This window comes from Schistocerca americana, chromosome 3 (genome assembly GCF_021461395.2).
Source record: "Schistocerca americana isolate TAMUIC-IGC-003095 chromosome 3, iqSchAmer2.1, whole genome shotgun sequence".
NCBI classification, from domain to species: Eukaryota; Metazoa; Arthropoda; class Insecta; order Orthoptera; family Acrididae; genus Schistocerca; species Schistocerca americana.
The window spans coordinates 103565488-103591262 of record NC_060121.1 but is presented as its reverse complement, the minus strand read 5'-3'; the positions used below and the strand labels follow the sequence as shown (position 1 = coordinate 103591262).

The 25775-nt window shown below is 40.0% G+C and overlaps 1 protein-coding gene across 1 annotated transcript in view; it reads left to right on the top strand.

Moving 5' to 3' along the window:
• LOC124607185 (nuclear pore complex protein Nup50) overlaps positions 1–23828 on the top strand; it is a 41275-nt gene extending 17447 nt beyond the window's left edge. The window contains exons 4-5 of the mRNA XM_047139405.1: positions 9339–9482; positions 23178–23828. Of these exons, the coding sequence (XP_046995361.1) occupies positions 9339–9482; positions 23178–23487 (454 nt within the window). The 3' untranslated portion in view covers positions 23488–23828. The remainder of the gene's footprint in view (positions 1–9338; positions 9483–23177) is intronic.
• The last annotated feature ends 1947 nt before the right edge of the window (positions 23829–25775 follow it).

Below are 25775 nucleotides of genomic sequence, written 5' to 3'. Positions count from 1 at the left end.
AGATAAGTATCGGGTAATATCAACAGCAGCAGAAAATTGTATAACAGGTGTAGGATTCGTTATGAATAGGAAGGCAGGGCAGAGGGTGTGTTACTGTGAACAGTTCAGTGACCGGGTTGTTCTAATCAGAATCGACAGCAGACCAACACCGACAACGATAGTTCAGGTATACATGCCGACGTCGCAAGTTGAAGATGAACAGATAGAGAAAGTGTATGAGGATATTGAAAGAGTAATGCAGTATGTAAAGGAGGACGAAAATCTAATAGTCATGGGCGACTGGAATGCAGTTGTAGGGGAAGGAGTAGAAGAAAAGGTTACGGGAGAATATGGGCTTGGGACAAGGAATGAAAGAGGAGAAAGACTAATTGAGTTCTGTAACAAGTTTCAGCTAGTAATAGCGAATACTCTATTCAAGAATCACAAGAGGAGGAGGTATACTTGGAAAAGGCCTTTCAATTAGATTACATCATGGTCAGACAGAGATTCCGAAATCAGATACTGGATTGTAAGGCGTACCCAGGAGCAGATATAGACTCAGATCACAATATAGTAGTGATGAAGAGTAGGCTGAAGTTCAAGACATTAGTCAGGAAGAATCAATACGCAAAGAAGTGGGATACAGAAGTACTAAGGAATGACGAGATACGTTTGAAGTTCTCTAACGCTATAGATACAGCAATAAGGAATAGCGCAGTAGGCAATACAGTTGAAGAGGAATGCACATCTCTAAAAAGGGCCATCACAGAAGTTGGGAAGGAAAACATAGGTACAAAGAAGGTAGCTGCGAAGAAACCATGGGTTACAGAAGAAATACTTCAGTTGATTGATGAAAGGAGGAAGTACAAACATGTTCCGGGAAAATCAAGAATACAGAAATACAAGTCACTGAGGAATGAAATAAATAGGAAGTGCAGGAAAGCTAAGACGAAATGGCTGCAGGAAAAATGTGAAGACATCGAAAAAGATATGATTGTCGGAAGGACAGACTCAGCATACAGGAAAGTCAAAACAACCTTTGGTGACATTAAAAGCAACGGTGGTAACATTAAGAGTGCAACAGGAATTCCACTGTTAAATGCAGAGGAGAGAGCAGATAGGTGGAAAGAATACATTGAAAGCCTCTATGAGGGTGAAGATTTGTCTGATGTGATATTAGGAGAAACAGGAGTCGATTTAGAAGAGATAGGGGATCCAGTATTAGAATCGGAATTTAAAAGAGCTTTGGAGGACTTACGGTCAAATAAGGCAGAAGGGATAGATAACATTCCATCAGAATTTCTAAAATCATTGGGGGAAGTGGCAACAAAACGACTATTCACGTTGGTGTGTAGAATATATGAGTCTGGCGATATACCATCTGACTTGCATCATCCACACAATTCCGAAGACGGCAAGAGCTGACAAGTGCGAAAATTATCGCACAAGCAGCTTAACAGCTCATGCATCGAAGCTGCTTACAAGAATAATATACAGAAGAATGGAAAAGAAAATTGAGAATGCGCTAGGTGACGATCAGTTTGGCTTTAGGAAAAGTAAAGGGACGAGAGAGGCAATTCTGACATTACGACTGATAATGGAAGCAAGGCTAAAGAAAAATCAAGACACTTTCATAGGATTTGTCGACCTGGAAAAAGGGTTCGACAATATAAAATCGTCCGAGCTGTTAGAGATTCTGAAAAAAGTAGGGGTAAGCTATAGGGAGAGGCGGGTCATATACAATATGTACAACAACCAAGGGGGAATAATAAGAGTGAACGATCAACAACGAAGTGCTCGTATTAAGAAGGGTGTAAGACAAGGCTGTAGCCTTTCACCCCTACTCTTCAATCTGTACATCGAGGAAGCAATGATGGAAATAAAAGAAAGGTTCAGGAGTGGAATTAAGATACAAGGCGAAAGGATATCAATGATACGATTCGCTGATGACATTGCTATCCTGAGTGAAAGGGAAGAAGAATTAAATGATCTGCTAAACGGAATGAACATTCTAATGAGTACACAGTATGGTTTGAGAGTAAATCGTAGAAAGACGAAGGTAATGAGAAGTAGTAGAAATGAGAACAGCGAGAAACTTAACATCAGGATTGATGGTCACGAAGTCAATGAAGTTAAGGAATTCTGCTACCTAGGCAGTAAAATAACTAATGATGGACGGAGCAAGGAGGACATCAAAAGCAGACTCGCTATGGCAAAAAAGGCATTTCTGGCCAAGAGAAGTCTACTAATATCAAATACCGGCCTTAATTTGAGGAAGAAATTTCTGAGGATGTACGTCTGGAGTACAGCATTGTATGGTAGTGAAACATGGACGGTGGAAAAACCGGAACAGAAGAGAATCGAAGCATTTGAGATGTGGTGCTATAGACGAATGTTGAAAATTAGGTGGACTGATAAGGTAAGGAATGAGGAGGTTCTACGCAGAATCGGAGAGGAAAGGAATATGTGGAAAACACTGATAAGGAGAAGGGACAGGATGATAGGACATCTGCTAAAACATGAGGGAATGACTTCCATGGTACTAGAGGGAGCTGTAGAGGGCAAAAACTGTAGAGGAAGACAGAGATTGGAATACGTCAAGCAAATAATTGAGGACGTAGGTTGCAAGTGCTACTCTGAGATGAAGAGGTTAACACAGGAAAGGAATTCGTGGCGGGCCACATCAAACCAGTCAGTAGACTGATGACAAAAAAAGATATCACGTGTTTGCATTTGTGTAGCTTTCTTCGAAAGGTTCTTGTTTTGTGCCACGGGCTAGCCTTTGGAGAGCAAGGTTCCCCCATTAATAAAGAGTGAATGATAGTCAACCAAGAAAACAAGTCATTGGTAGCTATATGTAAAGTATATGATGGCCTAAAATCAGATGGCGATGTTGTGAAGATTGACGTTAACAAGAGAATGCTTCTGGACTATCGCAAGGCTAGAGATGGAGATGGTTAAGCTTTAAACATTAAATAATGTGATAAAGATGAAGCAGCTGGGAGAGCTAGATGAAAGAGGTCCATCGTCTAGCAAGTTAAAGAACTGGAGGCCAAAAAGCCACAGATACTGTCCAAAAGTGCCACTGTACTGAGTGGAAACGAAGAAGAGTTTGCTTCTCTCACAAAGGAGTTTTGACTGGTTTTCATTGATTGGTTTTAATTCTTTGTTTGACAAAATAGAGTATTATTATTTGGCAGAGAAAAGTTACTGAACATATCCCATTGCTGTTCCTATTTTTTAAAATTTTAGTCTTATACAACATATTTCTGTTACAGGGTGACAATTATTGAACTATATGGAAAAAAACAACGTAAATTAGTTACAAAAAATAGCATGCACACATTTTATTCAACATGTAAAAGTCACTGCAGATATTCAGATTTAGGTTATGGCATGTTCGATAGCCTGCCATCATTTCAATGATATGACGCCGACAAATAGCGAAATTTGGCCCACGAAGCGGTGGAACGTTGATGCTGTCAGTGACCTCCTGAAAGGCTGTTTCGAGCTCAGTAATGGTTTTGGTATTATTTCTGTACACATTGTTTCTAATATTGCCCATCAAAAATGAGTCGCATCTGTTCATATCCGGAGAATATGGCAGCCAATCGAGGCCCATGCCAGTGGCCTCAGGGTAACCCAGTGCCAGAGTGCAGTTCCCAAAGTGCTCCTCCAGGACATAAAACACTGTCCTGTTTTGATGGGGTCAAGCTCCATCTTGAATGAACATCATCTTGTCAAAATCAGGGTCACTTTGGATAATGGGGATGAAATCATCTTCTAAAACATTCACATACCCCTTGGTAGCCACCATGCTATTAATGAATATTGCATTGATTATTCTGTGACTGGACATTGCACACCATGCAGTCACCCGTTGAGAGTGAAGAAACTTCTTGATGCGAAATGCGATTCCTCAGTCCCCCAAATGCGCCAATTTTCTTATTGACTAACCCATCCAAATGGGCTTCGTCGCTAAACTAAACCATATTCACATCAAAATCCTGTTTGTCAATTCTGTGGACAATAGTGGCAGAGCACAACTGCTATTCCATGGCCCTGGGGCTTAATGGCTGATGGGTTTGAGTTTGGTATGGGACTTGATGCAGGTCTTAAACAACAATTTGTCGCAGTGTCTCCCGGTTGATTCCCACTTGTTGTGCAGCTCATTTGATCGATTACCTGGTATTGGTTTGAAACACGGCACATGTCTTCTCGATGTTTTTAGGTGTTTTCACCTGTTTTGGGCAACCGACATTGTCAACACAGTCATCGTGAACACTACCCATTCTCTCAAACTTTTGAATCAAATTCTTGACTATTAGCACACTTGGACTAGTTGTCTTCAGCTTGAACTCAGTTGCAAACTTACTTTGAGCCACAGTTGGACTGTTATTGCTCGCATAGTAGGCCTTCACAAACACGATACGCCTGGCCACACTGTACCATGACATTTTCAGGTGCAAAAGGTCGACAAGAATAAGGGGCGTGCGCATGTTGTGACATTCAACTGATTTGTTTCTTCGTTGATAGTCCTTGGTGTCAACGTACTGCATTGTTATACTGGCTGAAATATGGGGGTTGGAAGTTGAATACTGACGACTATAAATGATTTAACCAACAGTTGCACAGTTGCGTTTCACAGACCTTTATTTTCACTGTTCACAACTGCCAATATTACATAGTTATATGGCCAGTTCACTATCGATAACTTTGATAAGTCCCAGATCGCAGGCAAACACCAGCATACTGCTACAATAGTTTGCTGTTGAACATCTATGAGCAATAAATACCTGACCACACAGTTCACTGTTCTTGGAGTATAATAAGGTATGTGTGACACTGTCAATTGAACAGGCACTGTCATTGTTTTAGCAAACGGCCTATTTGTGTTACACTAATTCCACTGGTAAATTGTTACTTGAAACGGTACATAATTTCCCTCTGAAAATCGGCCGTGGACTGACTGTCTCGAGACCAAAACTCGGTCCTTTATATATCCTCACAGTAATATGCACCAAATCTGTACACTGTTCAATGTTTAAGTTACAGAAATTACAATTAAGATGCAACTCATGCAGTTAACTGAATACATAAAAATTCCTCCTTTTTAATAGTTTATTCTACCACAAAGGCTAGGCTGAAGTATTTGTTTAAATAATGAAATTAACAATACTTTTGACAAACCTGGTAATTATTTTGGAATTAGTTATGGCCTGGTTTTGCTAATATGTTTTCGAATGGAGTCAAATAAATACTTTAAGAATTCTAGTTGTTCTTCTTCCAAATGTTAATAATTAATACAGAGTTTATATTTGTTTATAAGTCAACGATAGCATCTAAATCATGAAACAATTACTGATTTCACCCTATAACAAAAGACATTAACTAGGAATAGTTAAAATAAATAAGGAAATTAATTACATGCATAAAACTAAGCACAAAATTAGACCTGGTGGTGTATTATTTAAGACTGAGGGCCAACCTTTTTCTTTCAAGGAAATGCAGATTATACTCTTGCATGTTAAAGGTAATTAGGCAAAAATGAAAATAAAATGAATTTAAGGAGGCAGGTGGCAAGATGAGAGGAAGTAGAGAGATCCCAGCTTGTTTTGTCACAATGCACATACAAATTCCCATCATGCCCCGGGGCCAACTCGGCGGTTTGAATGTCCTAATGCAAAGTGTTCAGAAGTTACGATGATTTTATTTCATGTAGTTCAATAATTGTCACCCTGTATGTTTGTGTCGTCTGATGCATTATCTTGCCTGGAAAGTTCATAAATCCTATGAAGGTGTTACCAGGGTATGAAACCTAATGAAAAAGATTACTGAAAAGACCTCTGTCTACATTTTGATGCTCAGTTTGCTAGGCTTGACATGATACGAATACATGTTTTATAACTCTAGTTTGTGTCCCATTTTTTCCAAACCCTTTTGTAATATTTAGTGCCAGAATCTTGACCATAGCAAACAGCCCTTGACAATCAATCTTAATTTAGGGAAATAATGGCCAGGCAGTTTATGTGAGAGATGTAGACTGCGCACAAAGAAAAGAAAATTCATAAAGAAATTAGTTACAAAAATGTGACACAAACTGATGTCAAAAAGTATTTAAAGCCATGTCTTAAAACATTTGTTAATCCATTTCCTTCAATTGTGAAGGAGCCTCGTAACCATTTTGTGGACGAACCTCTTACGGCACAGCCTTTTGAGGCATGTGTTGTTACATACATCACTGCTTCAGTCTGTCAGTACCTATCTCAGATTTCCAAGTTCAATAGGGGTCCTGTACATGTGTGTAGGTTTGTGTCCTAAACCAGTAGACACTTTTGATCTATCAGGTAGGTGCATGACAACTGATAATCCTCTGTGGAAAGAAAGATGTAGTCTGAAAAACAGTTTTTGGGCTCATCCCTGCTGCAATATTTGTCCTCAGCCCGCCATTTGAAAAATGACTTACAAGGTTTGAGACAATACTTAAAAACGAGATAGTGGCAAGTCAATATTGTTAATTCACAGGCAAATTGCCATGTGTTTCAAGGTTGTGTATTATTATTATGATTTGAATTATTGCTAAAAAATTCTTATTTTCTTCCGTAGTGACTTTTCAGATACATTGTGTATTATGTAGGGCAGTTAAACATTCAGTATTTGCTTAAAGTTAACTTCAAGCACAAATTTTAAATTTCCTATGCCTGCACGTAGTAAAATATGTGATAACCATTATATGTGTGTCTTGTTATATTACTTTAGCACTTGTATATAGTTGTTCCATTTGCTTAGTGCTCCAGTCCCATATGGTAATTATTGGGACTGCAGCTATGTAAAAATACACACTCGATCATTTAGGACTGAATATAATGCCTGGACCATTTGACTGCTCATTTCATACATGTGGTGTGTTTCCTAACGGTTTAAAATTTGTTTGAATTTTACATGAAAGGACTGTGTCACCTAATTTGCTGAAAATTACTGAATTTTCACATGTTGTAACACCTAATGGAAAGGCAAAACTTGTGTTAAGTTTTCATTGAATCGAAATATTTCAGCACTTTAAATATGAAAGCAGTTTTGACAAAATTTGGTATTGATTTTAATCTGATGAACAGTTTTCTGTTCATACTAAATTCTTGAACTCTGATTTGTATGATGATTTGATGCCATCAGATATGTTTAAAAGTTTTGATTCCATGGAAAATGTTTTATCTCCAAAGGCATTGACAGAAGCTTAAAATTAGTGTTCAGTATGATGTATGAAATTTTGGAATGATAAATTGTATTTAAATATTGGGTCCTGCCATAAAAGTTTCTCTTAAATTATGATGTCATAACATGTCACTGCCATAGCTATTAGGTGCAAAACAATTTTAGCCATGTAAAATTTTCTGTACACACTTCAACTCTTTACTTTGTTAAATTTGTGTTTTTAAGAATACATCATAGACATACCGGTGTGTGTCAATACTTGTTCTGCATTGGAGAAGAATGATATTTTTGTAGTATTTTTACTTGAGTGTTTTACAGTGTAACATTCGCCATATGTGTATTTAAAAATTGAATAAAGCAACTAAAAAAGTAAGGTAACAGCAACAGAAGAAAAGTTCTTGAATAGAATGTTTCTTCATTTTTCTTCAATTTTTTCTGATTTAATGTCAGCAATTAAGGGATTGCTGTTAATTCAAAGTTGGAGTTAACTCATTAATAAAAATAGAAATTCCTCACCTAAAATCTTTCTTTTATGTAATTTACTGTTTACTAACCCTCCAGATCATAAATCCTGTAAAGAAAACAACTTTCTGTTCGTTCAAAACTACAGGGTTAATAACACGACTAGAAACACAAACGTCCTTACATGTTTTTGTGAACTTACGCCTTTACTTACTCTTGAGATCTCCAAATTTGTCAGGGGAAACTTGTGGCAACCCTTTTATTCTTTTTGGTCTTTCTCACTGTGTGTTTACAGCCAGCTGTTGATACACCTCCTTACTTTCCTGATACTGCTCGCTCTGAATGTTGTCAACATTACCCAACAAAACAGTGCCCCCATTCGAGGCTCATGCACACACAACCAGATTCACTCAAATGCCTTCACCATCAGTGTTATCAATGTGATTCACTGTGTCATTGAAGCATGTGTCCCTGCTAGCTACAAAGGCAGCTTCCATCGGGGCGGAAGGGTGCCACTCTGTCATAAGCAGCAGTTCATTAGCTTTGCATAAGTTCTGTTTCTGGCCAACTGCAGATGACTTCTCAGCATTCAGAGTAGCGAGTGTGAAATGTCACAGATAAGAATAGAAAGAAGAGATCATGATGAAGCTCTGTAAACTATTCCACTATGAATAAAATTGTGTGCGAGATGATTCAGAGGATGTCAAGGAGTGGCAAAAGCAGGGAGGTACTCGGTTTCTGCTTCAGAGTGACATTGAAGTCTCTGGACAAGTCTGTCAGCCTTGTTATTGGTGTATCATTTTGTCAGAGTTGCTGCAACCACCAGTTGGGATCCAGTTTTGTGGTGCCTCTGTGGTCACTGGAAAAGGGATAATTTTGATTTCAGCAGTGATGAAGCTTAGTTGTAAGTTTATCCAAGTGAGAATTGTATTTTGAAATGTCTGCTGCTCGTGGCATGACACAACCACTTATCATATGTTGCGACACTTTGCAGGGAGTAGTAAAGAAATATTTCTTTGATCACATCTTAGGGAGTAGTAAAGAAATATTTCTTTGATTACATCTGAATGACATAACAATTTCCTGATCCATGTGGAGATGTTATTTTAATTTCCTCTGTAAAATATGTGAAAATCCAAACAGGGTGGAGTGACTGTCATGTTGCTCTCATCAGGAAACATGTTGGAGTGGATGGTGAATTGTCTCTTCATCTGGGGCTTAAAATGAGACAAATCCCAAGTTACAAATGACTCTGTGCTCAGGGCATCTGTAGCTGTGGTAGTACATTTTGTGCAAGAACCCCGTAAACAGCAAGAACTGAACCAATTTTACTAGGGCAGTACTGGTTTTGTCCATTGAATTTTAATAAGACCTAACTTTTTAATTGGAAATTAACATAAAACATACTTTAATGAATGTAGACACATTATATATGCTAGCATATTGTGTGGTAGAATATGTTGGAAAGAAAATACATTTTGCAAACACATACTTATAATGCCAGATTTGTGTTAGCTAAGTAATCTTCTATGATGTTAACTAATATCAAAACATAGGTACTGTTACTATTTTATTATTCTGATGTTTTTACACTTGAATTTTAAAAAAAGTATTGTAAGAGCAGTGATGACTGGAAGATTATTTTTGTGCAAATTCATATGTCTCTGTAATCTTTGAATTCACAGCCAGAAGCCATTTACATTTGCAAATGTTTCAAAGCCAGAGGGAGGATCTGGTGAGAATGACAAAGATGGTAAAGATGACAACGAAGAGCCACCCAAAGCAGAATTCACCCCTGTTGTTGAGAAGGATGCAGTATACTCTCAAAGGTATACAATTATCAGTACTGTAATGTATAGTATAATACAGTTATGTGTTCATCTAAATGTTATGCAACGAGATTAAGTGAGGCTAGTTGAAGTCCACTGAAACATACACAGTATGACCCCTTAAAGTTAGAATTGTTACAAACACCTGATCAGATAATCTTATTATTAAGACCTTAACCATTGCTTCGAAAAGGTAGTTCTATATTTATTTCACAAAAAATGATGTTAAATTTGATTTGAGTTTTTTTAACCATTATGCTGCTTTTACTTGATTTTAAGCTTAGTGCAAGATTAATCACCTATAATCAAGTGGTGCTTTTTGCGTGTTTTGGATTTTCTCTTGTCATTTGTGTGTCTTTATTTCCTTGTAAACCTATTTCTTCATCTGCCTCCTTAATTCATTCACTAAGTTCCACTTTGATTTTTTTTCCTGGTCTTCTACATCTATACACATACTCTGCAAACCACCGTATGGTGCATGGCGGAGGGTACCTTGTACCACTTGTAGTCATTTTTTTCTCCTATTCCACATGCATGTAGAATAAGGGAAAAAGGCTGCCTAAAAGCCTCCATACAAGGCCTAATTACTCGCATCCTATCTTCATGGCCCCTAATCGAAATGTACATTGGCGGTCAGCTTCAACTACCAGTCCTCCAAATTTTTGCAATAGTGCCCTGCAGAAAGCATAGTCTTGCCTCCAGGAATTCCTTTTTGAGTTCAGTAAGCAACTCTGTAATACTTGTGTGAAGGTTTATCAATGAACAACAAATCTAGCAGCCTACATCTGAATTGCTTTGATTTCTTCCCTTAGTCCGACCTGGTGGAGACTCCAAATGCTCGAATGCTCACACTAGCATTCTGTGCACCGTCTCCTTTATGGACGAGCTAAACGTTCCCAAAATTCTTCCAATAAAATGAAGTTGAGCATTCACCTTCCCTACTGCCAACCTGATGTGCTCATTCCATCCCATTTCACATAGTGGAGGTGCCGAGTTGCAGATAGGCACATCATCTGCGACTCAGCGTCTTCGCTATATGGTGAGAAGTTTTTATTTATTTTCTAACAACAATATTATCCCCTTCAAAGTAGGTCCCTTTGGCAACTCAGTCATGTTCTTTTGAGAGACCCAAAATGACGTCCCTAAGACATTTTTCAATTTTGGGAAAAGAAAAGTTACAAGGATTCAGGTCAGGTGAATAGGGGTGCTTAGGAATAACAGGAATGCCTTTTGAGACCAAAAATTCTGTGATGGAACTGGCTTTGTGACACGTGGTATTGTCACTATACAGCATCCCCTTGTCTGCAGTGTCCGGCTTCATTCACTTCACCCTTTTCCTGAGCTTTCCAAGGTCATCTTTGTAAAACACTTTTGACAGTTTGTCCTAGAGGAACAAATTCTTTAAGCACTATACACCTACTGTCAAAAAAGCAAATTGACATAGTTTTGATCTTTGATTTGCTTATTCGAACTTCTTTTGGTTGAGGAGATGTCTCACTGTGTCGCTCCCCACTTTGCCCCCTTTTCAGGAGTGTACTAAAAAATCCCTGATACATCAGCTGTGATCACACGATGGTCATTGTCAGTCCTGTCAAGATGGTCAGCGCACACATTTCTTAGATTGCCCTTCTGCTCAGTTGCGGGGTGTGGAGCTTTTAGCACAGTTTTGGCACAAACCTTTTTCGTGTGCAAACCTTGGTAAGGAATTCCCTATAGGTCTGTTACACCTTTTCAGAGGCCACACTCGGGGATTGCCCAAGTTTAACACAAATCTTGGTGGCATAACATTGCTCTAAATTCCGCTGTTCTGTTTTTGTCCCTGGGACATGCCTGACGATACTCTTGCCTCTGTTGAACACTCACCATCGAGGACCGCATACTGCATTGTATTACTTATAAAGTCTCAGAGCCTCTCGCACATCTGGAACCTAAACCATTGTCAACACTCTGCTGTGGGGCACTGTGTCAAATGCTTTCCGGAAATCTAGGAATATGATATGCTTTCCCGAAATTAGGAATATTAAGTCTGTTTGTTGCCCTACATCCATGGTTTGTATGATATCGTGAGAAAAGGGCAAGCAGAGCTTAGCACAAGCAATGCTCTCTAAATCTGTGCTGATTTGTGGACAGGAGCTTTTCTGTCTTGAGGAAATTTATTAAATTCGAACTCCGAATGTTTCAAGAATTCTGCAGCAAACAAGTGTTAAGGATATTGGCCTGTAATTATTAGAGTCAGTTTTCTTACCTCTCTTGTATACAGGAGTCATCTGCGCTTTTTTCCATTCACTTGGGGCTCTTCACTGGGCAAGAGATTCGTGATAAATGGAGGCTAAGTAAAGGGCCAATACCTCTGTAAAACCAAACTGGGAGTCCATTTGGACTTGGTGACTTAATTGTTTTCAATTCTTCTAGTTGCTTCTCTATGCCACAGTTGTCAATTTCTATGTCGTCCTTGCAGGAGTCTGTACGAGTAAAATGATAGTATGGTCGTACGATCCTCTTGTGTTTATGATTTCTTAAATATGAAATTTAAAACTTAAGCTTTCCTGTTGCTGTGTTCTATTGCCATCCCAGACTGGTTGATGACTGACTGGGCAGATGACTTAGGTTGTATGTATAATCAGAATTTTCTCACTTTCTTTGCAAAATCCTTCACTGTAGTATCACAGTGGGACTTGTGGTATGCTTCATGGATTGCTCTTCTTACAGACACATACAAATTTCTACTAACTTTTGCATGTCCACATTTGCGCGCTCTTATTTTGAATCGAGAGTGCAACAAATTGCATTTCCTCAGCGTTTTCCGAATTTTGTTACTAAACCACGGAGGGTCCTTTCCGTCCTTAATTGACTTGGCACATACATTTCCAGAGTGCTATTTACAGTCAGTTTAAATCTTCCCAACAGTCCCTCTGGGTCTTTAGTAGTGGAGCTAAATTATTTCCACTCATTGTCTAATCGAGATGCTAACAACAGCTTATTTTCTTTTTTTTTTTTTTTTTTTTGCACTCTCCCATGAGCCTCTTGACAGGTTTATCAACTTTAGTAACCCTCATGATCCACTAATCCTTGTCTGTATATTGACATTGTTGATAAGATATGGCCTATTTGCTGATACATGGCCTAAAATATCTCCAGTGCATGTGGCTTGTCTTAAATAGTTGTTCAAGTTAGTTTTCGGAAAACATATTCAGGAGCACTTCACAAGCTTGTCATTCCGTACCACTTGTAATGAATCCGTAGACGACCCAACCTATACTCAGTAGGTTAAAACCAGCTCCAACTAATATTGTATGATCTGGGTGTTTCTGTGATACTGACCGTAGACTTCCCTTGACTGGTTCTAAAACTGTCACAGTGGAATCAGGTGTCGGTAAGAACATCCAGCAATTAACTTGATTTAACCTAGATGTGTTATACGCTTCCAGATAACTTCACTGTCACACTCAAATTCAACTTCACTAGAAACAATGCCCTAGAGGGCAGTAAATTTGGTAACCTTCTTACAAATAATGTGGCGATTTACTGTTAAAATGTTGACAGTCGAAGGGTGTCTGCTCTGTACAAGATGTGATTTCATTCTCTGTGTATCACCTGCTGGTGTCCACTGCTTCGTTTGTGTAGTGCACCTCTGACATATCATGGCAGAGCCCTACAACCCTGCACCCTATAATACAGGTCCAGAAATCTGCAGCTATGACAGTCACAGAATGGACAGAGCCTGTTGCTGAGACCCTCCACTCGGCTACAAACCAAAGGACCCCAATCAATTCTGGGTATGATGCTGCAAATTGTGAGCTTTGCTTTGATGCCGCAAGTGAGACCAGCAGTCTTCACCACTTCGATCCTTAGATATTTCATAATGCCCTCAAAGGTTTCCATGCAGTTTGTCCTACGATTTTTTTCTTTTGTTCCTGAATGTGTTCTACATCTACATCTACATTGATACTCCGCAAGCCACCCAACGGTGTGTGGCGGAGGGCACTTTACGTGCCACTGTCATTACCTCCCTTTCCTGTTCCAGTCGCGTATGGTTCGCGGGAAGAACGACTGTCTGAAAGCCTCCGTGCGCGCTCTAATCTCTCTAATTTTACATTCGTGATCTCCTCGGGAAGTATAAGTAGGGGGAAGCAATATATTCGATACCTCATCCAGAAACGCACCCTCTCGAAACCTGGCGAGCAAGCTACACCGCGATGCAGAGCGCCTCTCTTGCAGAGTCTGCCACTTGAGTTTATTAAACATCTCCGTAACGCTATCACGGTTACCAAATAACCCAGTGACGAAACGCGCCGCTCTTCTTTGGATCTTCTCTATCTCCTCCGTCAACCCGACCTGGTACGGATCCCACACTGATGAGCAATACTCAAGTATAGGTCGAACGAGTGTTTTGTAAGCCACCTCCTTTGTTGATGGACTACATTTTCTAAGCACTCTCCCAATGAATCTCAACCTGGTACCCGCCTTACCAACAATTAGTTTTATATGATCATTCCACTTCAAATCGTTCCGTACGCATACTCCCAGATATTTTACAGAAGTAACTGCTACCAGTGTTTGTTCCGCTATCATATAATCATACAATAAAGGATCCTTCTTTCTATGTATTCGCAATACATTACATTTGTCTATGTTAAGGGTCAGTTGCCACTCCCTGCACCAAGTGCCTATCCGCTGCAGATCTTCCTGTATTTCGCTACAATTTTCTAATGCAGCAACTTCTCTGTATACTACAGCATCATCCGCGAAAAGCCGCATGGAACTTCCGACACTATCTACTAAGTCATTTATATATATTGTGAAAAGCAATGGTCCCATAACACTCCCCTGTGGCACGCCAGAGGTTACTTTAACGTCTGTAGACGTCTCTCCATTGATAACAACATGCTGTGTTCTGTTTGCCAAAAACTCCTCAATCCAGCCACACAGCTGGTCTGATATTCCGTAGGCTCTTACTTTGCTTATCAGGCGACAGTGCGGAACTGTATCGAACGCCTTCCGGAAGTCAAGAAAAATAGCATCTACCTGGGAGCCTGTATCTAATATTTTCTGGGTCTCATGAACAAATAAGGCGAGTTGGGTCTCACACGATCGCTGTTTCCGGAATCCATGTTGATTCCTACATAGTAGATTCTGGGTTTCCAGAAATGACATGATACGCGAGCAAAAAACATGTTCTAAAATTCTACAAGAGATCGACGTAAGAGATATAGGTCTATAGTTTTGCGCATCTGCTCGACGACCCTTCTTGAAGACTGGGACTATCTGTGCTCTTTTCCAATCATTTGGAACCCTCCGTTCCTCTAGAGACTTGCGGTACACGGCTGTTAGAAGGGGGGCAAGTTCTTTCGCGTACTCTGTGTAGAATCGAATTGGTATCCCGTCAGGTCCAGTGCACTTTCCTCTATTGAGTGATTCCAGTTGCTTTTCTATTCCTTGGACACTTATTTCGATGTCTGCCATTTTTTCGTTTGTGCGAGGATTTAGAGAAGGAACTGCAGTGCGGTCTTCCTCTGTGAAACAGCTTTGGAAAAAGGTGTTTAGTATTTCAGCTTTACGCGTGTCATCCTCTGTTTCAATGCCATCATCATCCCGTAGTGTCTGGATATGCTGTTTCGAGCCACTTACTGATTTAACGTAAGACCAGAACTTCCTAGGATTTTCTGTCAAGTCGGTACATAGAATTTTACTTTCGAATTCAATGAACGCTTCACACATAGCCCTCCTTACGCTAACTTTGACATCGTTTAGCTTCTGTTTGTCTGAGAGGTTTTGGCTGCGTTTAAACTTGGAGTGGAGCTCTCTTTGCTGTCGCAGTAGTTTCCTAACTTTGTTGTTGTACCACGGTGGGTTTTTCCCGTCCCTCACCGTTTTACTCGGCACGTACCTGTCTAAAACGCATTTTACGATTGCCTTGAACTTTTTCCATAAACACTCAACATTGTCAGTGTCGGAACAGAAATTTTCGTTTTGATCTGTTAGGTAGTCTGAAATCTGCCTTCTATTACTCTTGCTAAACAGATAAACCTTCCTCCCTTTTTTTATATTCCTATTAACTTCCATATTCAGGGTGCAGTTTGATACCTTTGTCCTGTTAGAGGCCAAGTTTCTGAACTTAGAGTACTGACAGACAAAAATTTCACTCCACTGCTATTCTTTATCATCTGTTCTCAAAGATTAAATAGGGCTCTGAAATAGTAACATCTCCAGATTGCGAGTTTAGGGGTCCACATCGAACTGTTCAAACTTACAAGTTTTGCATTGTTAATGTCTTCAATGCATTCTTCAGAATAATTCCATTTCAGTCTTTAAATAGTACCATTTGTCTTCTCTTACTACTAATATAGACCAGTGCAAAATAAAAATCTCTTGTGAATTGTGTAGAACAAGCTGTTCCAATGCTGCCCAAGGGGGCACAGGTGCCGACACCTGCCTGTTAGCTCACTCGAGGGGAGCTGGAGGTGGGGTAAGCTACACACCAATAGCCCTACTGGACATGTTCTGTGCAGACACAAACCACTTCACGAACTTGGCTCACCACCACTCAACTTTGGGCGTACATTCACATAGACCGTGTGCTAGCTGCCCCTGACTGCCCCCATACCAGCTGTTCACCCAGCTCTCCCCACTTGTGCCCACAGGCTCCCCCCTGCTTGCATGTGTGGCAGCTCACACATCTGGTGTAGAAATTGATGGGGCTTGTAAATTCAGTGATTCTGTGGTTTTTGTTGGACAGAGTAAGAATAAAGTGTTTTGAGCTTCAAAGTACTTGAGACCATAACAGCAGCAAGAGTTATTACCTATTCAGAGTATCTACTAAATTAGTAAGAATAGTAGACATTGCAGGATGATGGCAATGAGTACTTGCAATTAACTGGATTTCAGTGAGATATTATTGTTAGTCTTTTGCAGGTTGGATTTTCCATCTGAGGAATTGCCTAATGTAAAATCCACATAGGAATATCGACAGTGTAAAAAAGATAGTTTGCTGCTTACTGTAAAGAAGACATGTTAAGTTGCAGACAGGCACAGTTAAGACACTTACACAAAGCTTTTGGCCACAGCCTTCATCAGCAAAAGAGAAACATAGAAACTTGAGCCATTCATACAGACAAACAGGCAATGGCATTGTGGCCTCAGCTGCTGGAGTTGGCGGACGTGTGGGTGAGGTGTGCCTGTTTGTGTGAATGGTGCGTGTTTCTCTGTTTCTTTTTTGCTGATGAAGGCTGTGCCTGAAAGCTTTGTGGAAGTGTCCTTTAATTGTGCTTGTCTGCAACTTAACATGTCTTCTTTACAGTAAGTAGCAATCTGTCTTTTCCTACATTTTGAATTGCCTAATGTGTAGGATGTAACATGTTACAGTGTATCAGTGGTACAACAGTCCTTGAAATGTGCACAAGGCTCCAGATGATAGCAGCATACAGATTTATGCCTCAATTGCTGTGCCATAGGAGACCCTATTGCTGATTATGTCACAATCTCATAAATTAGGACCAGTGTTGCATCCAGTGCCATTCAGGAACATGAGAAACCATTTGGTGGAAGTTGATGCCGCTTGCCAAACTACCTATTGCACTTTATCACTGTGCAGGCACCTCTGATGGTGTACCAAAAGATGCAACTAGAGGGCTTAAAGAGGAAGTTGTGTTAAGTGATGTGCAGATGCTATCTTGAGGTCAGTGATGATCGTTTGCTAGTATGGTTTTGATCACAAGATAGGCAGCTCTTGCAGTTTATCTGCCAAGAACATTGAGGATCAACTTTAAGTGTAATGCTGTGGTTCCCACAGCATTACACTTAATTACCACACACATGGAATTCATTGAGAGAACGCTGACTGGTGCAGCTTATATGCATAACATTGTCAATTACGTTACCTTTTATTCAACAGGGAAACGTGTTGTTCCAACAGGAAAGCAATGTGCTTATTTCTTGGAACGTCCAATAGGTGTTCCTTACTATTTGGCAACTACAGCGACAACCTAATCGCTAGAGCAGTCCTCCATTCAGCATTGTGGGAAGCCATCTATTCTCGTCAGCAGTACAAGCAACAACCCTTGACCACTTGTGACAACAGGTGTTGGTAGCTTGAAACTGTATCCCAAAATGGCATCAACATTCACTGTGATCATCTCTGCATTATTGCAGATCGTTGTAGCTTGGGAGGGTAGACAGTATAATCAGTCTCCATGCATATTACCGTTTGATTATGACCATAAACAATTTTCACCCCATCTAATATGTGAATGAAACTTCATTCATGTGGAACAATTGCTTCAGGGGGGTTATTTCATATGGAATGAATGTGTCTTCATCTGAATCAATGCCTCTTTTTACCACTTTTCATGAATCGTTCTAGCATTTTTTGCTGACTCATTCGTGGAAGTAGTATATGTTTTTATTATTACTTACTTTCTCACTTAGCAGTTTGACAATTTTTACCCTATTTCCATTTCATTTTCCTGTTGTTAACTTACTTCTGTTGTATTTCCGTCTACTTCTCCTCCTTTAAAAAGGTTGTTTGCTTTTGCATTTGCATTATCCGTTGTTATTTTCATGTACAGCATCTTGAGCTGTTGTTTTGTGCAATTGTCAGTTAATTTTACACCGTTAAAATATTAACTCATCTCTAATGCTCACTTTATGTCAGAAGCCTTTTTCGTGTTACTAACAGAGTAGACATCTGAACAGTTACATACTCATAGTTGCATCACACAACAGTACTTTAATAAGTAGTTGGACAGTACAAAACAAGTATTGTAAATGGTAACCTGGATGTGCTGTACATTCCTGCTATTTCCACTGCTTATCATATAGTTAGAAGGATTGTCACCAGTGATAGTAATAAGTGATTACTAATTTTCCTGTAATTTTCATCTAGATATTCAGTTCTTTGTGTTCTTGTATCCAGTTCAGATGTAATATAGGTTAGTGGGGGCATTAGATAAGTTGACGTGGGATGTAGTAGGGTTATCAGAAGCACAGTAAAATTGGAAGACAAAATTGAATGAAAATCAGGACAGAAGTTTTGTTACACAGAATCAGAGCAGAGATGACACTCATGTGAGATGTAGTGTAAGCAAACTGAGGATTTTGATGCAAGACTAGGCCAAAAATAATCCTTTTTGGGGCAAGACTTTTTTTCCAGAAGAAAATAAATAGAATCATTGTTGGGTAGGCATTGCATTTTGTCACTTAAGATGGCATATGGCAATATAAAGAAAATTTTACATGCAGTTGAAGATTTCTTTAAATATTTGTATAAGTCAGGAGATAAATGAGAAACACAGATAGTGAAATAATGACATTCTAGGAGGATGCCGTCAAAGGTATGAGGAAAGGAAATACATCAAAAATAATGTTTTTTTTAATGTGCGTACAGAGCCTCAGTTAATTGTTTAATTTAAAAGTAATGGTGTTTTGATAGAAATGATTAGAGCTGAAGACAGAGTAATGCAAAAGGAGATTACCAAGATTTACAGAATATGTGCAGAAGAAGGCAGCCCCTTAAGATTTGAGCAACATTGCAGTTGGTCTACATCACAAGAAGTGAGACAGACAAGACAAGAAAGCTAGGCAGCTTCTCTTCCCGTAATATAGTAGGTACTCACCTAAACTATTATAAGAGGTAACACTGGAGTTTAGTTAAACAAAGGGGCACACCAGCTTTAGAAGTGGAACACTGAATGAAATTATGGAATGGAGCCATGAGAAAAATTACCATTTTCTCTTGGGTTAATAGATTTTGAGTAGCTTTTGATCCTTTCAACTAAATCTGCAGTAGCAACCTGTGGGGAAGAAACGTTTGATTCAACAGGAGTTAATATACTGTAGGGTATACACTAGTAACCAAAACTTAAGGAAAATTGGCTTAATAACATGTTTGTCCAAGGTATGGGTTCAATAAGGCCTCAGTAGGTTTCTGGAGGTACATGGCGCCAGATACTGATGCAGATGTGTTCACAGGGTATGGTTTATGGAAGGAGAGCTGGTACCCGATAGCATCTCAGGTGTTTCCTTTGCATTCATATCAGGTGAATTTGATGGTCAAGACATCATCTCAAGTTTACTACTGTGCTCCTCAAACCACTCTAGCACAATTCTGGCCTTGTGATGAGGATAGCTATTCTGCTGGAAGATGTCATCACTTTGGGGAACATGAAGGGATGAGGTGGTCTACAGTAATGTCTATGTTGTCCTAAGCTGTCATGGTGCCTTACATTACTACCACAGGCCGCGTGGAAGGCCAGGTGAATGTGCCACATAGTGTAATACTTCCCCTCCAGCCTTTGTCAGTGGAACATTGCCTGGTTAGAGCAGTTGTTCACCTGGATGACAGTGTATCCAAGCACAACCATGGACTTGGTGTAAAAAGAAATGCAATTCATCTGATGAGATGACACGTTTCCATTTATCAATGATCCGTTGTCGACGATCCCACGTTGACTGCAATCCTAATTGTATATGGAAAAAGTAGGGGCCATCTACTACGGGTCTCCATGTTCAACAATGTGCTCTGCACAGTGTGCTCCAAAGCACTTGTCTGCACCAGTATTGTACCCTGTCATCGAGTATGCCTCGGATCACTGCACACTGCTTTATAGAGTGGGCAAGCCTTCGACCTCCACATTCTGTGATGGGTGGGTAGACGTCCGACACCTTGATCCCTGTTCACAGTGTCACCATATTTCAGCCACTTTCCATAGATGCTCCCAACAGTAGCATGTGAACAGCTGAACAACTTCACTGATTCGGAGTTGTCAAAGTCTCTTACAGCAATGGATTTTCCCATTTCTGCCCTGCATCATCTTTAAAATGACTCCCCATTCATCACTGATCCACTTACATACTTGACTTTCCACATCGCGTGATCATGATGCGACCAGGCAGCATTCAGTCATGCAGAGGATAATGGTTGTAATATTTTGGCTTATCAGTGTTGTAGTGTCCATCACCACCACCAAAGTGAGAAATTCAGAACTTGAAATAACTTTCAGACAAGATTTTGATGGAATATATAAGGAGCATTCAAAAAGAAAACAAGCCAGGGGATGTGAAATGAAAACTGCTGCAGGTATCATTATGGCAATGCCTAAGGAAGAAGGTGTGTTCTGTGTAAGAGAACTGAGGCCCCAAACTTGTCACTGGAGGAACATGAGCATACACCCATGTGACAACAAAGGGAAAACTTAAATGCATTAGGAACCCACTGCACCCTGTCATGGTGGAAATGGTGAACTGGAGGCTTCAAAAGAAGAGCCAAGAAGTGTAGTGCATTTCCGTACAGCGGAAGGAGTATGGGGAATGGAAATTCTTTGAAGAATGGCACATGTGTACAGAGAGCACTGCACGTTCATTGCAATTCCATTGCTCAGTTTGACATCTGGGGTAATGAGTGCTTCTATAACTCGCTGGTCTTAAGTAATGAGGGCATCTACATGCTGGATAATAGCATCAGGAATGGGATGTGGCATTACAGATCATGTGTTGTTGGCCAGTGTCATCCACTTTGATCCTTGCAACGCATACACACTGCTCTATGCACAGCTGAGCCATTGTTTAATAATTTCCATTCCCTGCACTCCTTCCACTGTCAGGAATGCATTACATCCCTTTGCTCTTATTTTGAAACCTCCACATCACCATTTTCAGCACAACTGAGTACGAGGTGCATTCAAGTTCTAAGGCCTCCGATTTTTTTACTAATTAACTACTCACCCAAAATCGATGAAACTGGCGTTACTTCTTGACGTAATCGGCCTGCAGACGTACACATTTTTCACAACGCTGACGCCATGATTCCATGGCAGCGGCGAAGGCTTCTTTAGGAGTCTGTTTTGACCACTGGAAAATCACTGAGGTAATAACAGCACGGCTGGTGAATGTGCGGCCACGGAGAGTGTCTTTCATTGTTGGAAAAAGCCAAAAGTCACTAGGAGCCAGGTCAGGTGAGTAGGGAGCATGAGGAATCACTTCAAAGTTGTTATCACGAAGAAACTGTTGCGTAACGTTAGCTCGATGTGGTTGCCTTGGTGAAACAGCACACGCGCAGCCCTTCCCGGACGTTTTTGTTGCAGTGCAGGAAGGAATTTGTTCTTCAAAACATTTTCGTAGGATGCACCTGTTACCGTAGTGCCCTTTGGAACGCAATGGATAAGGATTACGCCCTCGCTGTCCCAGAACATCGACACCATCATTTTCGTAGCACTGGTGGTTACATGAAATTTTTTTGGTGGCGGTGAATCTGTGTGCTTCCATTGAGCTGACTGGCGCTTTGTTTCTGGATTGAAAAATGGCATCCACGTCTAATCCATTGTCACAACCGACGAAAAGAAAGTCCCATTCATGCTGTCATTGCGCGTCAACATTGCTTGGCAACATGCCACATGGGCAGCCATGTGGTCATCCGACAGCATTCGTGGCACCCACCTGGATGACACTTTTTGCATTTTCAGGTCGTCATGCAGGATTGTGTGCACAGAACCCACAGAAATGCCAACTCTGGAGGCGATCTGTTCAACAGTCATTCGGCGATCCCCCAAAACAGTTCTCTCCACTTTCTTGATCATGTCGTCAGACCGGCTTGTGCGAGCCCGAGGTTGTTTCGGTTTGTTGTCACACGATATTCTGCCTTCATTAAACTGTCGCACCCACGAACGGACTTTCAACACATCCATAACTCCATCACCACATATCTCCTTCAACTGTCGATGAATTTCAATTGGTTTCACACCACACAAATTCAGAAAACAAATGATTGCACACTGTTCAAGTAAGGAAAACGTCACCATTTTAACTATTTAAAACGGTTCTCATTCTCACCGCTGGCGGTAAAATTCCATCTGCCGTACGGTGCTGCCATCTCTGGGACGTATTGACAATGAACGCGGCGTCATTTTAAAACAATGCGCATGTTTCTATCTCTTTCCAGTCGCAGAAAAAAAAATCGGAGGCCTTAGAACTTGAATGCACCTCGTACAATGTACGATTGATGCATGTATGTGCTTGCTCACAATTAGCAGTGAAATTTTTTTATATTATTAGGGTAGTTGAAGATGAGGACTGGACAGACAGCAAAATAAATAAACTTAAAAGGAAAGAGGCCTGTGGAGTGTTTTTGTCAAACTTCTTAGGCTTTTGAAAATTTAAGTTTTATTGGGTATGATAACAACAGTTTACCATAAATTTTATTACCAGTTTTGAAGTGTGATTGAGAGTTTTAATGTTGAAAACCATTCCAAATACACACATTTGCTCAGTGAGTAATAGACAGAAGTATGTTACGAATAAATGGGTGGCGGCGGGAGTGACAAAGAAATGGAATAGGGAGCAGACTGAAGTGGTTGATTTTATCAAGACTACAAGGAAAAATAAAATCAGGTGGGTGGGGCATAAAGCCTGATGAATCGATAGTAGGTGGGCCAAGGAAGTATTTTGCCAGATTTCAAGAAATAAGAAAAGACCTAGACAGTCCAAAGGAAGGTTGATAAATGGCATGAAAACATGAGGAAACAGCACTTGCAGTGACGGACAGAAAAGGGAGGAGTGTTAAGGTACTATCTAGAATTTGTGAATGGAGTTCCAAAGAATAAAACTGACCATGTAACAGCCATTTAATCTTTTCCATTTAAAGTATTTTTAAATGTTTTATTACATTATTAATTTCATAAGTGTTCATGTATTTTCTTTCTTCAGGTGCAAGGTGTTTGTAAAAAAAGGAGGGTCTTTCCAGGACCGCGGTGTTGGCACGTTGTTCCTGAAACCAGTGTCTGGTGGTGCCAAGACACAACTGCTAGTACGTGCAGATACCAGCCTGGGCAATGTGCTGCTCAACACTCTCCTCTTCCAGTCTATGCCTCTGCAGAGAATGGGGACCAATAATGTGATGTTAGTGTGTGTACCTACACCTGAAGCAGAACCACCTCCAATACCGGTCCTCCTAAGAGTTAAGACAGCTGAAGATGCAGATAAGCTCCTAGAAACATTGAAACAACACATCAAATAATCTGAACGCTCACCACATTTAGACGTATTTATGATTCTTAATAAATCAAAATGATCATTTTTAGGAAACTTGTGAGTGACTTTTCTTACAAAAAGTGTGTATTGTCTCAGTCTTTTGTAGAACTAAAGGATGATGATACAGTTTCATGTGTATTTGACTTGACTGGAATAGTCAAGCATCTGTTCCTTGCGTGTGTTAAAAATACACACTCATTTTTCTAAGACTTTATTGTAAATAACATGTTGCATATTCAGAAAAAACTGACACAGTGAAAACTTTTAAAAGTTTCATGTTTTTTATTGTGACATTTGAATAAAGATTCTTAAGTTTATATTTGTAAATGATGTTTAGTCCGTATTACAGCTTCTTTATGTCTACATCCTTTTAAAGAGTGGCAATTGCTTTTCTTAGGAGAAAATTAAACTTTGGTATAAGCCATTGTGTAGCGCAAATCTCTTTTCAGAAATAAGGTGTGCAGCTTTTATAGTGAAATGTCTGCTTTTTTTTCTCTCACGTCATGAGAGACATACTAATTAGATAACTTTACCTGTTTAACTGATGATGATGATGATGATGATAAGCAATGGAAAGAATCAAGACAGCTGCTTACTCTGGCTAGGTGGTGCTGAAGAAATAAAGCCCCCCCCCCCCCCCCAAAAAAAAAAAAAAAAATAAATAAAATAAACCACGGAGCAGTGTCCCAGCATTGTAGTGAAGGAGGGCATTTTCTAGAAACTCAACAATGTTTTCAGTGTCGTTTGTGCAATTGTAGATGGCACAACACCTCACATATACCTTTACTGTGTTCCTCTGTTATACTGAAATATGACAGTTGCAGTAGGCAGGCCCACAAAAAAAAAAAAAAAAAAAAAAAAAAAAAAAAAAAAAAAAATTGTACTTATCCTGGCTGGATCCCAGTTCCACACAACATTTGTGAAAGAACTCGCTGCATAACACGCTGAATAACGATCCAGCCCGTGGCTTGACCATGCAAATCCTCATTTCTGGATGTCACTTTTCTTCCACAAAGATTTCAGAGCTCTTGGATTCTCTTAATTGTCACATCCCACCAACATAATCCCACAAAAAGTGATTTTTATGGCTTAAGTATCCTGAACCACCTATATATCATTTGTAAAATAGCCCTTTCGTGAGCATGATTTTTCTGTACATTCATCTTTCGCATAAAAACTCTTGCAGTCCACAACCTGAGCACTATTCTAAGTGCCACATTAAAAACCTATCCAACGTACTAACTTCAGACTCCTACATTATGATACCCCCTGCCCATAAAGACAGCTTCAAGCACACCCCATGTTCCCTTCCAAAGAGGAAATCCTCACCAGCATCTTACCCTCACACCTGTCCCACAGATTGTACGCTGTGCCAGGCTGGTCTGTTTCACTTGCTATTTATTTGTTATTTATATTGCCATCTAACTGTGACCCTTCTCACTTCCTCCCTAGTATGTCGTGATAATCTTTTAGGTATTGCTGATCCTTAAACTTTCCTCACCTTCTTCAATTATGATGCGAATCTCATAAAAGGTATATTAGTTCTTGCTGCTAGGTATGAACTGTTGCATGCTTTCAAATACTCTCTGAGAGTTTCGAGAGGTTTCACAGGCTTTCATGACATGTCGATGAAGAGTTTATGCATCTGGGTGGTCTGCTACATGGGACACTTTTTTTAAGGTGCCCCAAGAGAGAATAATCCAAAGGACTGAGGTTGGGGTAATGTGCGGGCCATGGAATTGGTCCTGCTCTACCTATCCATGTGCCTTGGTAGTTAACAGCCAGTGGATCTTGAACACTGAGACTGAAATGTGCTTATTGCAGGAGAACATCTTCTATTAGTTCTTGGAGGATGTTCTGAATAATGTCCCTGTAGACGGCACCTGTAAGGTGTGCTGAAAAAATGTATGCCCTACCAGTTAGTCACCTAAATGCACATTAATCTTAAGCTGATGCTGATGTATAGCCTGTACTGTAGCGTGAGGATTGCAGTCAGCCCATATATGTTGATTGTAGAAATTTATTCCATCTCTTTCGAACATTACCTCATCGGTAAGCAAAACAGAAGAGAGAAACAATGGATTGGTAGGTGGTGCAACAAAACATCAGCAACAGTTGTCCTGTGGTGAGTGATTAGTGCAAGGTCCTGCATGTGTTGAAGAGGATACCAGTACACAAGATTCTCGTGAAGCATCCTCCATGCTGAAATTGGAGATGTATCACATGCCAGGATTACCTATCATGCACTGATTCCTGCCTCTTCTTTGACAACCC